General features: G+C 43.2%; 1 protein-coding gene across 1 annotated transcript; it reads right to left on the bottom strand.

Moving 5' to 3' along the window:
* Positions 1 to 1,406: 1,406 nt before the first annotated feature.
* On the bottom strand, positions 1,407 to 17,536 carry LOC131591785 (desumoylating isopeptidase 1-like). The gene is given in 8 exon segments (XM_058862838.1): positions 1,407 to 4,457; positions 5,596 to 5,718; positions 6,460 to 6,569; positions 7,231 to 7,300; positions 8,212 to 8,233; positions 17,265 to 17,465; positions 17,468 to 17,518; positions 17,521 to 17,536. Coding segments are annotated over 8 exon segments (687 nt in total). The 3' UTR covers positions 1,407 to 4,363.
* Between the last annotated feature and the right edge of the window lie 63 nt (positions 17,537 to 17,599).

A 17,599-nucleotide genomic window follows, 5' to 3' on the forward strand; every position in this document is an offset into this window, starting at 1 on the left:
AACTGGGATGTCTGCTAAAATAAGGGACAGGGTTCACATTTTCACACTCCTGCACTGCTATGGGCTTTATTCTACCCAGGAGAACTTCCTGAAACCTGAACTGCCTGCTGTGCTTTCGCAGCTTGTCCTGCTGCTTTAGGGAGTCCCTTCACGTCAAAACACCTCTCCCGGGAAGCACCCTGGCGGCCATTTGATATCAGCTGGTGAGGACCGGGGACAACTTGGTTTCCCTGGGAGCACAAACCTGCCTTGTGCTGAAGTGCACAGCTGTCCACAGCTGTGGCAGCTCCCTAAGCCGGGTTAGCTCTGAGAACAGGGCCACCGTGGCTGTTAAGGTTATGGAATACTTTGCACTCCAACCACTCCTGATACATTTGCTTGATTGCTGCTCGGATAGGCAGCAGCTGTTGTCAGGAATAAAATCTCTGTTACCAGCAGGAAAGGGCAGGAAATTTTGTTTGAAGTTTAGAAGGCAAGTGTCTGTGAGCATTAGTTTACAGCTGCCATTAAGTTCAAGGTTTTCCTTTTAGTTTTAAAATTTAATTTTCAAAAAGTATTTAAAAAAAATTAAAATACCTGGAAACAGGTATTTTATGTGTGGCCAATACTAGTACGTGGTAGCAAACCAGCACCACATCCGAAGAACAAGGCCAAAATAACCACAATCATGCATCTCTGTTACAATCCCCTTCTGTTACAAGACCTCTACTGTACTGTGCTGATACTGTTACACAAACAGCAAACTGTGTGGTTTATCTTTTGGATGCCATCAATAAGCATGCAGAAGGCTGAACAAAACAGAGTGAATTTCTTCCCCAGAGCCAGATATTTTAGGCAGTGCTACGTAATCCTCCCCAATATCCCCTCTGAAGCTCCAGAAGAACTCAGCCATGAAGTCTACTTTTTACTCTGTTTCTTTTTTCCCCCCTCTTTGAAGTAGTATCAAGGCAGTCAGAAAAATACTTTTTTCCACATTAAAACTCTTCTTCAACAGCAGATGTTAGACATTTCATACTTGCAGACTTAGATGACCAAGGGCTGAACAAAACCTGTGCTGACAGAACATCTTCACTCACCTCATCCAAGCTGTGTAATGCCTCAGGAGTATGGTTTTAAATGCTGTGGTACCTACAGAAGAAAAAATTTCCCAAACTTAAGTAGGAGTATTGCCTTTGGCCAGTTCTAGCAAAGGGCAGTTGCCACCGCTACTTCCAGCAGCAGCACCTGGCACAAACTGCTTGGACAATTTCTCATGTTGCACTTCCCAGGTGGGACCAGAGCGAAGATAATGACTTCTGGTCAGATGCATTGGCTGGGCAGCCGTGTGAACACATGCATTCAATCAGAAAAATGTGTTGTATTTCTTTTTATTGTAATAGAAAAAAACCCACAAGTAAACCAAAACATCACTTTCTGCCTAAAGACATTATTAACATTTTTAAAATGGCACGGGGGGGAACCTCAGCAATACAAGACAGAATAATGAGTGTGGGCAGAAGGGTTCTGCTCCCTTTCAGGAGTTCAGTTTCCCTGCCCCTTTGTCCATTAGCTGGCTGAAGTTCATCACCTATATACATTTACATACACTTCTCAGTCTAGCTTGTTTTCAGCTGGGTGGAACATTGAGGGCACAGTCCTGCAATTTACACATAACCATCTTTGGAGAAGACAGGTTTCCTAACAGTCCTACGGGGTACAGGGGTCTCAGTACCCAGTAAGACCAAGCAAAGAGGATTCCCTCTTACAGTTCTTTTGCCACAAAACACAAAAGTAGGTCCCAAGCCCAAGAGCTCTTTGACTATTGCAAACAAACAATACACGGCTGAGTGAAATTTTAAGGTCACCCAGTGACCTTAAAGTAAGAGCATTATCTCTGCAAAAGGGCTGCTCAGGAGGGGAAAAGGCAGATTGCAAAATGCACAGGGTGAATGTATTTCTTTTCTTCCTGCCCCAAGAGGATGCAACAAGTCCTGAAGTAGGCAGCCAAGCAGCAACTAGGCTCAGGACATCCAAAGTGGTGGATATACAGGGCATATCTTCATTGTGTAAGTGTGTGGGGTAGAAACCATGGCACCAGTGCTTCCATCACAGGCAGCTGTGCCTGAAGTGATAATTTGCTGAAAGGCAAGCAACCACAGCTGTGCTGCTTGCAGGTACCAAACGAGCACACCAGGATGTTGGGCTGCACTGTGTCAGCTCAAGTGTACCTGCTCAACTGAGGAAGCTCCAAGATCTCTAACATGATCTACAGCATTTTGTGGCACAGTCATGTGTGTATTAAGATGAAAGGCTGGTTGATCTTCTCAAACATGTATGGAGATAACATATATACTAGACAGGAAAACTAAGCTATGGCTTAGCAAAACCAAACACCGATCCTTCCTTCAGGATCATCAAAAGGTATTCATAATGGGCTTTCATAGAACATTTTCTGCAAACAGGACATTTGGAGGGGATAAGATTGAAAGCTTTTGTATAAAGCCATCTGTAGTAACTGCTACAGTTATCTCCAAGTCCAGTCTATCAAATGAAATGCTTAAAGAGAAGTTCATGGCACAAACTGAGAATGACAAGGAAAAGGAGCATCTGGGCTGCAGGGGCCACTGCTGAGAGCAAGTAAGTATGAAACAGCAGAATGGCCTGACAATAGCCTATTCCCATCTGTGCACTGGCTCCACAATGTGCAGGACAACTGAGTATTTGACAGTGACAAAATTGCAGTTTTCCCTCCATTCCAACCCCTCAAAAAAACAAACTGTTATAGTCCACACAGAGTAACAGCGTGGGAAATTTATCAGTCTGCATTACTCTGGGAGAAAGAACCCAGCAGATAAAAGACACCTCGTTCAGGTATGTAAGAAGTTTCCAGTGCAGGAAGTTTGAGATGCAGGACTGAACTTGCAGCAATAATTTTCACAACAAAGCACTGGACAAAGGGCTGTACATTTGCATAGATGCTTTGTTGGCAGCATCTGGGATGTGCAATCCCCATTTACAGAGCATCAGCATTGTTCTGGGGTTTGTCTGATGTCTTTCTTATATTCCTTCCTAAATTTAACTGCTACAAAATTGTTCAGGAAAGTAGTGTATATACATGCATGAAAAGAAAACATTGTGCCTATTTTTTCATTCCCCTGTTCTTTCCCACTGCAAGTAATTGCAAAGCTCTAAAAATCTTAAACTAGAAGATGCAGTATTGATATAATCAAAGGTTAATCTAAGGACAGGACTGCTTCTGCATGTACCCCAAGAAACTCAGTTTCACAGAAAAGCTTAATTTTACTCTTCCTCATTTTCTTTACATTTGGGGAGACCTAGCACTTACTTCTCTTAAAGAGAGCCCTGATATGCTTGACTGCTTTGGATAGGGCAGCACTATTAATGAAACTTGGAACTCCTACTGTGTCTGCAGTTGGATATTGAAGGCAGAAATTGGTCCAACTGGTATTATCATGCAGTTGCCATGCTACTCCTGCCTTACTGTACCGTAACTCTGGCTTTGTAAGGAAAAAAAAAAAAAAAACCAAACCAAGAAAATACAGTTCTTATGCATTAACAATGTCTGTCTATATGCTGATAAACTTATGTGTGAGAAAAGGAAACATTTCACTTCATTTTACTTTGACCTGAAATTTGTCTCTACCACTTCTGCTCATGAGATTCTGTTCAGCTGGTTCTTTCCCGTAACTCTTGGATCTGGCATTGCAAGGCTCTTGGTAACCTTCAGCTCCAGGTTCCCTCCCACCACAGCAAGTCCCACTGAAGGTCAGCTTCTGAGTGTGACACTGACACAAGATTCAGCTTCATCGCCTTTCCCATACACATGTGCCACTGCAAATATCCTAATCAGATGAGTTCAGCTCTTCCCCTGAGCAAATGTCAGTGAAATATGCAGACTAATCCTGGGATACCTTCACTTCCTAGGCTACCAGTACCTGCTCTGCTTTTTTTGCTAGACTTTAGCAAATACCCCCAAAATAGAAGCACTGACAAGACAAAGACATGCAAGTCTGCAAGGGATGTCCAGGACATCCCCTTATTTACTTCAAGTTGTGTCATGGGCTGTTGAATGCTCACGGAATGAATTTCCACTTACCAGCACAGGAGTTATGTAGAAAGTGTCAGCCTATTTGGGCAAGACAGCCTTTATAAATTAGTATAATACTATTAGAAATTATGGCAATATTTTTGGTAGCATTGTCTTACATGCACCCTGATAAATTCTCTCCCCAGGAAATTTTAAAACTTGTCTTGTAACTTCTGTAGAGTTAATTCTCATGAGAAATTATAAAATAGAAATCTGGTAGATTCATGTTTAAAAAGGAAGAGGCCTGGTGAGGCTGGGCACACTGGGTCACTCCTGTTAGCTCTGTCCATTATGTCTGCTGAAGGTATTTCCTCCGGGTGGCTGGATCTGGATGGAGTCCAGGAGGGGCCTTAAAGCTTGTCCAAAAGGTCTGAGAAGGTAAAGAAATAAACATCTCAAATAGTTTACTTTGTCAGCAACTCCCATTTACCACTGAAGTGCAGTCACCTCCTAGAGTTCAATCAAACCAACATTCTAGAAGCAAATTTGAAGACAAGACTTCCAGTACAAACTAAAGCAAAATAATTTAACCTATTAGTTTACCCTTCAATAACTAAGAAACTTAAATATGATTTTATATAAGGTAGTTCTGAGTCCTAACATGCCTAGTCTGCTAATGTAATACTGTCTGAAACCAGCTCTCAGTAATTCATTCTACTTAAGTGTGCAAACAAAATCCCTATTATGCAACTGCAGTGTTCCATAAGTACATCAATATTGAGACCTGCCAAAAGAATAGCCTCTAGCTCACTTAAAATACAATGGTTCAACACTCCCAGAATAATTTCTGTTGCAATCTGTAGCACCTGGTTTATCTTTCAATAAGACTCACTCTGTTACAGACTTTATCTGATTTTGAGAGATCTGAAGGGCTAAGAGTCCAGGGCAGAAGACACATGTCTCACAAAGAATGTGTTATACCACTATTAAGAGAAGTAAGACCTAAATGATGGAGCCCACATCATCCTACTGGGATCCTCACCAGCTGAGAGTTTAAAAAAAAATATCTGAATTACAAGGCAGGAATTCTTAATTTCCTTTTTTTCCCATATCCTCTTCTCCCACCCAATCTTAGTTTTAAAACTGCAGCATTAATTTTAAAATTGTACCTCCCCTGCCTCTTCACAAGCAAACTGACACCTCTGCTGCCATTATGGTGCTTAGAGAAATGACTTTTAACAGATACTGGCTGTCTAAGAGGGAAAAAAAACCCTTGCACTATTTTCTGAAACTTTCCAAGCTTGTCTGGTCACATATAAGAGACCATCACAAAGTAGCTAGTTTAAGTTAAAGGCAGAATGACAACCTTCTCCTGTCTTTTGGAACACCAGTGCCAGTTAGCACTTGTCATACAGTGTTGCAAGTGTTGATGTAAAGAAAATTGCATCCTCTCCTTAATCTTATGCTGGTTCTCAGACAGATCCATCAGAAACTGGTGCTGCTGGCTCTGTCAAATGTTTAAGCATTAGCATGAAGCAGCCAGAGAGAGGAGGGGCATCCATACTCACGTGGCAAGAACTTCAGATGGAAGGTCAGTGATGTAGGAAGGGATTTTTTTTCCTGTCAGAAACTGTGCCACTTCATTACTGAAGGTGTTGCAGTTATGTTCAAAGAGGTTATAAGACTCTCCTCTGTGCCACAGAAAATAAATTGAAACAAAACCAAACAGATTCAGCAATAAATCTTACAAAAACAGAAAAACTTACACCTGTACATCTCCTTACATTAGCACTTCCTCGTCCCACCCAAAGAATTCCAAGGCAAATAGGTAAAATACATACATCAAATCACCCTCAAATTCAATTGAATCAGGGTGGAAAATGACATCTCTCTGCATTCTTGAATTTAATACAACCATTTTTGAGAGAATAGGTGAGGTCAGGTTTCTTCAATTAAAACCACGGTAGCAGTAATGAGAAATCACAGGAATTACTGACTCTGAAAGACAGCCAGAACACTAAATGTTGTGGTTTCCTATTCTTGTGAGAAGCAGAGTAGACTCTTTAACAGTCAAGACCTTGCTTCTACTCATGTGAAAATTGGCAGCTTTACTACAGTGACTACCTATGACTCACAGGGCAAACTGCTATTTACTGAGAGATTTAATTTTCCCTGGCGATTCTCTCAAAAGCATTTCAGGCATTATTCAATTTTACAAAAAACAGTGTGAAAGACTTCCCAGAAGAATGCTTCTTTCCCAGACTAGAAAGTAGCTCCTTGCGTTTATTAGTGCATCAGTCCAGCCCATATTTGAAGAGTACCAAATGAGAGAGTAAGCGGACAGAAGCTGTGAGTTGGATTGATTTCATAACACCCTCCTCCACTCTGCACCTTTTTGGTATACAAGTTTTCCAGTACAAGCTGTTACTTACCGGAACATAGATTCCCCCAAAGAGGAAAGGTATTCCAGAAAAATTTCTTCAGTGACTTCAGTGTTCCCCAGATCAACAACTGTGTCTGGAGGTCCAAGAAGTGTCCCTCCCTGTAAAAAAGAACAGGCAGAAGATAATGTCAAATGATCCGGCTGATTTTTTTTTTTTTGAGTTTTGAATTTATTCTACTGAATAAAGCTATTATGGTTTGTCCAGGCACAAAAGAAGGAACTTTTGGTGTGTTTGTCAAGAAAAAAAGCCCTGCTGGCTCCCTTGTTCTGCACTCAAGAGAATGAAAAGGAACATGCAACTTCCATTTCAGCTGGTAAATTTGGCTCTCTGGGCTGAAAGCTTTAAGATATGGCAAAATGTTGCTTTAGAAGCATGGCCCATCTATTTTACCTCTTAAAGAACAGAAAGGTCTGAGAAAATATCATAATTTGGGGCTTTTTTTCACCCTTAAAAAGTCTGCATGCAATATTTAATGACACAGAATTGGACAAGGTGTCACTGGCAAAGCAGTTGCAGAAGGTGTTCTGGATAGATAGACGGTACCAGAAGAAGCAAACCCCAACCTGAACTGGGTTGGGCTTTAACCGTGCTCCCTTTACCCTCAGTACCCTCAGTTCCATGGGAAACCATGACAAGCAGCTGGCTTCAGCATCTGTCTGAATTTAGAAGTCTTTTGCTGCTTTTCTAAAAGACAGTAACACAAGCAATTCTGATCTGGTAACCCTATAAAAAATTATTAGAAAATTAAGTTTAACTTACAGGCGCACAGCTGGAGATTCCTCCACTGCCATAGAAGAATTCATCCTTATGGACTATTATGGAGGTGTGCCTGCCACAGAGAACAAAAGAAAAAGTTGAAATGAAGGAAAAAAGTAAATAGCCTAGCACATAAATCACTGATAAATTTATGAGCTCAAGGACATAATGAAGGGAATAACTGAAAGAAAAGGTCAATGTGTTTCTGTGAGTGGGCACAGGATCTGCTGGGACATGAATGGATATGGAAGCAATGATTATCAAGCCTACTGTAATTCTGCAAGCAGTTAGGAAAGAACAGGTTTAGCTAAGAGCCCAGGCATGAGCCTCTCTCAGCTAACGGGCTGAGGGTGAGCTCAGCCCTCAGAGACGGAACTAGCCCTGCTACCACACTGACAGAGACTTCTCACTGGCTGAGAAGCTGGTCGGACAACCACTGGAGATGGATCAGTAGAAAGGAAAATAGATGGACAAGGGTTTAGGGGTTTTCTTGCCTCTAAAAAAAACTCCAAACCCGAACAAGTCTTCTTCATCTGGTATCAAAATTCTTGGTATGAAATATAGGAAATTAGAGGTTTTTTGTGACTGAATACAGATGCTGCTCTCATATGGCAGAAGAATTGATCTTGTAATACCTTCTTCCCACATACTCTTTTACTCTCATGTTTAGTCATGCCTGGAATTATAACACAAAGTGCTTGGGACAAGGACACGATTTTACCCTTGAAAAAGTACACAGTGCACAAAACCACAACTACTAACAACACCCTTTTCCATGGGGTCCACTGGGCTTTGAACAGTGGTTTTACTATCACCTGACTGAACATCATCTTACTGCCAGTCTGTATTCAGGAACAAAAAGTATCTTGGTCTCTCTTCCACAACAAAATACTCTTAAGATCTGAAGCATATATAATTGCATATTGAAAATACTTCCTACACCAGTGTTATTGCACATGACACAATTTAAATCTAGTCACTTACCAGATGCCATCCAGCTGTTTCCCTGTATGCAGAGAAAAGAAGACTTATTAGCAATGTATTTTCCACATTTCAGCCTACTTTCTGTCAATCACTCAAGAACCATGCTTATCATTTCACCATGACAGCAACACCAAAGGTTTAATCCAGAGTTGCTTCTACAAAGTCCAGAATGTCTTTCAAATTACCTGCTCAATCCACACTACTGTTGTACTTCTTCCCTCCCGGCAGGGAGAGGTAGCAATACCATCCTATCCTGCCAGTGCTTACCTTCTTTAGGTGTTTTCTCTACAGACCAAGAAAGAAAACATTTTGCTAAAATTAGAGTCTTCAATCAGGAGCAGAAGAGTTGAATTTGACAGATTTCATAACTGCAGGCTGCTAGCCAGCAGAGTGTATTATTCAGTTCTCTTTTTCAGTAACTGATGAGAGGTCTGACAAACACATGACCAGTGGTGGTAGCCTCTATAATGTATTCCACAGTTTCCTCCTTTCCCTCCCTCTCTCTGCCCTTAAAAATTAGTTTAAGTGGGAGCTGAGGTAGAAAAGTACAGCACTGAAATTTATACAAGTTATCAAGCTGTGTGTTTTGCAGAACACAGCAGCAAAGACTTGCTTCAGGCACCACTACACCGATAATATAATTGTGTCTCAAAGAAAAGGTCCCTTTCAAAATGTGTTTCCAGTTTCCTAGAAGCAGGAGACCTAAACCTCTCTTCTGTTCATGGTAGGATCTCAAGATTAAACCTCTTTCCAAAAGGTCACCAGCTTTTATGGCTCTAGGCTTAATTATTTTATTTTTCATAACCTAAAGTCTTGGTCCCTGGTACCCTTCCTTTGGGAGCTTGTAGGGTGCCAGTGGATGCTGTGGGAGCTATGTTCTAACTTTATTTCCTGAACAAGGTGCATAACGCCCAGAAAGCAGATTTAGAACAGAAAAACTACATGCATGCCAATATTTGGTATTCTCTTGAACCCAAGCACTAGACTGAGTACTCCTTTGCCACAAGAAAAAGCAATCACTAACACATTTTTTTCCACTCAAGTCTGAAGCAAAGTAAGTACCTGCTTCAGATGAGAGACATGGAAGAGCAGAGACAGGGAAAAGGCTGTTGTGACAATAGAAACATCATCTGAAGTGAGCACACGTAGTTTTGAAGCAGGTGGACTGATCTGTCACTCCCATGGAACACAGCCAGGCAGAAACCACATTCCCTGTCAATCCATTGTAGAGAAACGTAGGCTTGGAGTAGGATGAAGGCCAAAAGAGAATGGCAGTAATGACAGAAGCAGAACACTGTGTTGCAGTATCTCAGAAGCATCTGCTGGTCCTTTAGAATGTCCCACTTTTGTGCTTCGTCATCCTTTGGCCCTTGTTCCACATCTCCCCATCAGAGGTTTCACCTTGCACTCTGGAGCTGCCAGCACCCATTGGCCCTGGAGGCTCAGCACCACAGGTGGCACTGGCCTCTGGTTGGCTTTGCCCTTTGGCTTTGCCTGGTTAGCGTTCTGTGTATCTATTAACAAATTATTACACATTTGCTCACAATAAATAAATTTTTCACTAGAAACTTGAACTTTATGTTTCAGACCAGAGAAACAAACCATTTCAAAGGTAGCACATATTAGAATTGTGCCTGCTCTTTGCATGCTAAATTGAAAGAGAACATTTTAATATTTACTTTCTCACACACCTGCAGCAAACAATAATGAAAGACTTTCCAGAGAGTTGCCACTTTGTACCTAGATTCTGTAGAAAGGTGCAAGACCTACAGTAGATATTGACAATGTCACAGATGCTGCCAGGACCTGCTCGTGCAATCACAACACCTACCCGAAAAGATCATTGCAGCAAAGGCTACACAATGGGCCGCTCTAGCAAGGTTGCAGCCTGCAATTCAAGGGAGGTGACTCTGTCCTCCATTTTGACACTTGTGAGACCACATCTGGAGTGCTGTGTCCATTTTTGTACCACCACAGTACAAAATACACTGATGTACCAGGCTGGAGTAGTTACTGTACTGAAGAAGAGCTTAGAGAACCTGTGTTCATCCTCAAGAAGAGAAAGGAAAGAGTCTGTATTCCTGTCTACAAGTACCCAACAGGTATGGATGAAAGGGGATCCTTGCTCTACTCAGATATGCATAGTGAAAGACAACAGGTGCTAGCTGGAAAATGAGAAATTCACAATTCAGTAGGAAGCAGCAAAAACATTTATCATGAAGATGGTCAAACGTTGGGGCAGGAATCCAGAGACCATGTGGGATTTCAGTCCTTGCAGATACTTAGAACTCTGCTGTCCTGGGCTCTGAAGAATTTGCTCTTGTTGGCTCTACCTTGAGCAGGAATTCCAGAGGGCCCTTTTCACCAAAGTAATTATCTGGTCGTATGTACAAAATCCAAGCAGAATTCTGGAATTGGACTTTGCTTTGGACTGCAGTCCAATCTTTAATGCTACACATGAAGTCTGTAGCAGTCCAAAGGCAGCAACTGCCAGGGCAACAACAGAACAGCTTTTGGCAAGCAAAGCTGCCTATCTTCACAAGGCAGGTCTGTCTGTGGCTGCTCAGCTCAGCCAGTTTGTGCCAACACTGATTTGAAAATCTTAATGAAGCTGCAGACCCACTATTTTTCCTTGGCTCCTAGAAGTCATTAACCAAGCTGGCATTGTGGAAAACACACATCAGATCTGCAGCACTGCTGACAATAAGGCATTTGTGGTAGCTCTCCAGCCTGCTACACACAAAATATAATCCCTTTCTTCCTGTGGTGGACTGTGTTTGGTCAGAGGCAAGAGTCTTTGATGACAACTCTGCTGGGGGAATCCCAAGCCTAAGAAACCTGCCATTATTGGCCATGTATGCATCACCCAGAGACAACCAAGACAGAACTTTTGGTAAGCTGCTGCAGTACCCCAGCTTCACAGGTTGGCTGTTGTTATTTCAACTCAAACTGAGCCACAGACAAATAAATCAATGGCCACCAGTTTCTGAGGAACTCAGGCAGCTTCCTTTCCTGCTGCTCAGCAAGAATCTCAGTGTTGCTTGTTTGTCATGTAAGAGGTTACGTACAGACCTTCACAGATAATCATCTTCCTCCTGAAGTTTTGCTCTGATGGGAATCCTCCTCTATGACTCTTCTTGCCCTTTCTCCCAGACTCAGACACTGCACAGAACAGGGAACAGCTCACTGCCACGCCTGATAAGCTCAGGTAGAGCAATCAGGGCAGCCTGCACCGAGTTATGTTTTGCCCTCTGCTTGACATTGACCACTATACACAAAATATCTTGCCCAGAGGCTCTGAAGGCTTGATACACACAAATGCCCCAACAGCATTACCAAGCAAGGCTACAGCATTGCTATGAGTGTTAAGACAGAAGTTGTATCTGGGCCTTACAGCAACACTTTCCAATAAAGCTGCTTCTGGCAGCACTGTCCAGCTTAAAAAACAGAAGCTCAAGCTTGCCATGAACCTCCCCAAATAATCCTACACTGCAATAAAGCTCAGATCCCATAGTCAATTGAGTGGACTGTAAGAAGGGATTGCAAACACTGTCCAGGATACTGGCAGATACCATGCTTCCTGTTCTTCCACTCCTTGCCCAACACTCCCAACTCCTGTGGTCACTGCAATGTGGGTAGAACTGTGTGCTGCTACTGCCAGCAAAACCAAGCCATTTACTCATGACCTGAGGCTGTCCATTACTGTATAGAGAAGTATGATTCTCCAGCAATTTCCACTGGAGCTGCAAAACCCTCTGCAGCATTAAACTGCAGGCATTACCTTTGACTCAATACCTACAGTAAAGCTAATTCAGAGGATGCACATGCTCATAATGCAGGACAGGAATGTCCTGATGGGATGATGTTCTTTTGGGCACTTACTGTATCTGAAGGGAGGGTATCTAGAGGATGGATCCAGGCTCTTCTCAGTGGTGACAAGCAATAGGATGAGGCAACGGGCAGAAACTGAGGCACAGGAAGAGCCATCTGGACATGAGAACTTCTTTACTGTACAGGTGATGACACACTGGAGTAACTGCCCAGAGAGGCTGTGGAGTTTCTCTCACCGACGATATTCAAGAACCATCTGGACACAATCCTGTGCAATGTGCCTGGGATGACCCTGCTTGTGCAGGGAGATTGGACCAGATAACCCACTGTGGTTCCTTCCAACTATACCTCTTCTGTGATCCAGGTAAAACAGCAAAACAGCATGATGCTAACTAGGTTAAATATTTCAAGGGTCAGGAGGCTGTTGAACAGGAAAGGTTGGTGCAAATTTAGATATACACATTTAATCACACAACCTTTAATGCATATGGCCACGCTATCAGGAATCAACTCTCCCAGAGAAATTGCCTATGTGCCAGCTCAGCTGGAAGAAAATGTGAAGCAAATCAGCTGGGTTTGATCTGCATCCGTTCCAAGCTAATCCAAGTCAAGGTACCTTTTTTTTCCCACAGACTGTGAATATGAACATGAACAGCTACTATGTTATATTTGTGAGAGTTTAGGGGGATAGATAGCCTGTCAGTCTTTGGAAACAAGATCGCTATGTCTTTTGACTGTTTATTTGCTTGAGCATGGTTTTGGTTTTTTACTTTTTTTTTTCCCCTTATTGATGTGCTTCTGTGGCTCTTTCCTGAAAATACTCACTAGAACCTGGGGGAAGATGCCAGTTCAGCATAAATCAGCGTGCTTAGGCATCTCAAAGATTCAATTTGTTTCAATAAGGCAGACTATCATCTAGCAAGTAAGCAAGTTTTTATATTTGCTGTTTTATTTTCTTTATAATGTTCATAGTTCAAACACTTTAATGGTGTTTACATGAGACAGAAACCTATGAGAAAAATAGAACATAAACAATTCCAGGACCCTCATCTTAGTCACAGGAACATGGAGAATGAAGTAGTTAGACTAGCTTCTTGTAAAATCAGCTCAGGAGACTGTAATTGTTTGGATACAGGGAGATTTTGAAAGAAGAAGGAAGCCCATATAATTTTAGAATACAATCGAACGGGATTACTTCCATGTTTAGATTTGTCTGGAAGGCCAAGCACAAGGGCCATTAGATACTCATCAATCTTCTTTTCATCACAGTAATTTATTAATCTTGAGGGCCAAACAATGTTGATTATTCCTGTGCATTTTAAATATCAAATTAAAGTGGCACTTGTATATTAATTCAAATTATTATACTGAAGGGCAGAAGAGTTCTGAGACATAAGGGAAGGAACTGTCTGTGCAGATGGGTACTCAGTTTACCCCATTTGGAGTTCAGGACATCCAACCCTCAGTGCAAGATCTATGCCTGCTTTTGAGCTGTTAAGAAATTATAGGAAGCTCAGTACCTTTAACAATATATCTCTGCAATGGATATGTAAGCCCCAGAAAACCATAAAAGACTCTAAAAAAAAAAAAAAAAGTAGTGAACTGTTCTCCTGTGGAATGAGAAGCAATACAATTTGGTCAACCAACATGGGTATTTCTAGCAGTGCACTGCTTTGCATATTGTTGTAATTTCCCTAGGACAATTCATTAAGATTCCTGCCTTTTTTGAATTGAAAATTACTCTAATTAGGGAAGCACATAGTCAAGCACTTTCTTCTATGTGCTACCCAGGGGTGCTCAACCAAAGCAAAAAAAAAAAAAAAACAACGGAGAGGGAGGAGCCTGCTTCAATGCCCTTCTCCTTGAGGTGCCTAGAGAGACAGAAGTAGGCTATATTGGGGGAGGGTAACACACGCGATTTTCATGAAATCCCCAGCAAATGCTGGGAGCAAAGCTGATAGAATATCATGCTGAAGCAATTCAACACTGTTCAGAACAGATGGAGGAGAAGCAGAGAAATGTGCTGGCCTGGGAAAATGGAACCAAGCAGAAGGCACCGTCTTTCAGCAGTTACCTTTCGCTCCAATTCCCTCTGGGCCATTAAGTCCCTACAGCTGAATGCACCACTTAAAAATTTCAACCAAAACATACTCCCAGTCCACTCAATTTATACTACATGGAGCCAAAGTTGTTGTGGTTAACCAAGCTCCCAGCTCACTCTATGAATCACAAAAGCAATAACCTCAGTTACAGGACAGAACTTTGAGAGGTGCTAGACATTTTTCTTTAAGCCTATGATGCAATAGGATTTTAATCTTCTTAAAGACTTCTCTGCCTTTGGACATCTATTTCAAAATCTGCACTGCAAGCTGAACTATTCCCTTTTCCTCTTTACCCTCCACAGAATCAGGTGGATTATGTTTTCTGTCTTGGCAACAGAAATCTTACTGAATTGAGGTCAACATTTCCTATATCACATAGTTGAACAGACAAATGTAGTCATGGACTGAGTCATGGGAGGAGAGGACCAAGAGTAGCTATTGAGAAGATGCAGTGTAGAGCAATATAAACATTAAATGTGCTCCTTCTGATACCAAAGGCAATTGAAGTACAATTTTTGATCATATATACTTCAGAATAGAAATATTCACTAAATTACAGGAAGCTTACAGAAAATTAAGAATAATAAAAGCAGACTGGGTAGAAAAAGAGTTAATTTGCCAAGAAAAACAAAGACTGCCCAAGGGACAAGACTAAGTCACTAAAGCCTACTATGAACTGTGCTAAACATCTCTCCCTTCCAGATTCATCATTAAACAACAAGAGAACTGATACTGGAAAAAGTCAGTATAACATTTAGTAGTGAGAGCTGATCTCTGAAGGCTGTGCTGACATAGTCCATAATACCTCTGGACCCTATTAGCACAACAGAAGACACAGTGCAGTGATGCTCTCACAGCGAGCAGTCTCATAAGACAGGACTCATCCCCCTCTGGCAAGGGGACCTGAGCTGCTGTTTTCAAGCCTGACAGAAATTGATTTTAGCACAATCAATTACTGTATTTATTTTTTTCTTTCTAAAACAAGATACTTCAATTTAGGTGATAGTACAGAATTATCACTCAAAGCAAAAGCACTGTTTCAAATTTGGCATTGATGAAAAGAATACTGTAAGCAGAGATGCCAAGTGTAAATCCTTTAAGAAATGCCTTCTTTAATTTCTATGACTTTCCCCAATGACCTACAGTTTATGAACACCACTAAGGAAATAATTGATATTTACCATCTGAAAGTTGATATACAGAGAAATAGCAAGAGTTTTTTTGTTGTTCTTTAAGGAAAAAAAGGTCTGTGTATGAGGTAAGAGGAGTATTCTCTTGATCACTTGGCTTTTGAGGAGGTTTCCAAAATCATCTGGAACAGAGCTGAGTGTGAATGCACAGAAGACACAACTTGAAGGAAGGAAGAAAGAAAGAAAGAATGATTTGTTTTATGAACAATCATGTCACTGGATCCACACAATCTCAAATGTTCTGCAGTCTGCATTGTCACTGTGACCACGCGGGCCTAGCTGGCCACGTTCCATGAACACATCTGAACTCAGTTACCAGGCAGTACTAGCGAGTAGCACTTCCCCTACTACCCAGAAGTGTTCAGGTTTTTAAGCTTTCCTTTTCACTGCTCAGACTCCCAGAACTTTACCACCAAACAATATCACAAGCACAAAGTTTTCAAGTTGTTGTTTGAATAGATTAGAAAGCATCAAAAATGAAGTCATGGACTACGTATTTTTATGTGGAAATTCAGAAAGCTATAAGATCCCAAAACTGACTTTGTAGGCGAGAAGGGAGCTAAAAAGCCTTTGCTTGATCTACGTGAAGACTGGCATGGAGATAATTATAGTGGCAATCTATCTCTATTACAGTCTTTGCTTGGACCAACACTTTGAAATAAGAGTGGTTAAATTCTACTCAACTCAAGCACAGGTAAATCATGCATCCAGGTAATCTCAAGATTTATAACTCTTAGCACATGATAAAATATGGCTATTTCACCTGACAGGTGAAAAGCTACTTCCCTAAGGGCTACAACAGAAGCAACTCTGACCACACAAAAAGTTTTGAGGTTATCCAGTGCGGGAAACACACATCTCCCAAAGTGGTTGCTGCTCTCTGGATAACAGAACACCATACACATGATCTCTGTACTATTTTCTTCTCAACTTTGCAAATCTATCATTGACCTGCATGAAACCTCAAGCTAAGAATTGTCTGGACTTTCATTTTAAGCTTGAAGGAAATCACAGAATCTCCTCATAGGGCAGATGAGCAAAGTGAATGCCAACAAACTGTAAAACAAGATTACACAGAGCCATCTGTTCAGACACTCAAGCCTGTTGAGAAGTCTCATCCCACACAGACTGCTGGTCTGACACGGGCCAGAATCTGCTCGTAACAGGTATAAAACAATATCTTGTTGCGTTCCTAATTCATGCTTCCAAAACGTCAAGCAAAACCTGTTTCCTTTCCATCCCAAGCTTCAGGTTCTGTTGGAAACGCACACAATCTCGACGAGACATACAGCAGACTCCTACAAACTCTCTGAAGGAGAAGGCGGATGGCTCCACATCACCAGCCCAGCCCGGCCTCGGCACAACATGGAGCCGTTCGAAGTCAGTAACCTCGTAAACAGCAGGCGCCTTGCTTCAGCTCAACCTTCGGGCCGCGGCGCCGCAGCAGCCGGGGAGTCGGGAACTGAGCTGTCCCTCACCTCAGGGGCCAAGGAACACTTTTAAGCTGCCGCCAGTAAATTCCTTCCGCGCAGCGGCAGCGGGCGGCTGGGGGAGAAGAGGCTGGACCCAGAGCCGCTGGATCTGCCGCACTGACAAAGCTCGTCCCGAAGACAGCGGAGTCAGGAATCCTGCAGCCAAACCCCGCTGTGTTCCCAAGCCCCGGGCCCCCGTGCCAGCCCCGCACATCCCAAGCCGTGCTGCGCCCGCCGGACACCGCCGCCGCCCGCTGCGCCCTCAGGGAGCCTGCCCCGGCGGGCCGCTCCCTCAGGAGAGCGATACCGGGCGGGGATCGCCATCCCCGGGGCAGGGGGCGGCGACTTCGGCCCCATTTCCCGGCGCGGCAAAGCCGGACCGCGGCGGTCGGTTGCGGAACGCGAACCCCCGGCAGGCGGTGGCCGGGGCGGCCCCGGTGCCCCCGCCGAGCTCTTACCCAGCATGAGGGGGCTGAGGCGCCGGGCCATGCCCTTGGACAGGTCGTACACATAGAGCTTCACGGGGTGCAGCGCCAGCGGCTCCTCCATGGGGGTGTGGGCGCGGCCGCCAGGCGGCAGCCGGAGCCCTTGCGGACAAGGTTGAACGGCCCTTCCCTCCGGGAGACGGAGGGGAACAGAAGGAGAGGGCGGCCCCGGTGCGGTCCCCGGCACAGCGGCACCAGCCGTGAGGTGACAGACGGAGAGGAAGGGTGACACTCTCCGGGCGCATGCGCGGCCGCCCCGCACCTACCGGGCCGCCCCGTCACTGCGCGACAGTGCCAGGGGACGGCGC

This window comes from Poecile atricapillus, chromosome W, assembly GCF_030490865.1.
Source record: "Poecile atricapillus isolate bPoeAtr1 chromosome W, bPoeAtr1.hap1, whole genome shotgun sequence".
Taxonomy (NCBI): Eukaryota; Metazoa; Chordata; class Aves; order Passeriformes; family Paridae; genus Poecile; species Poecile atricapillus.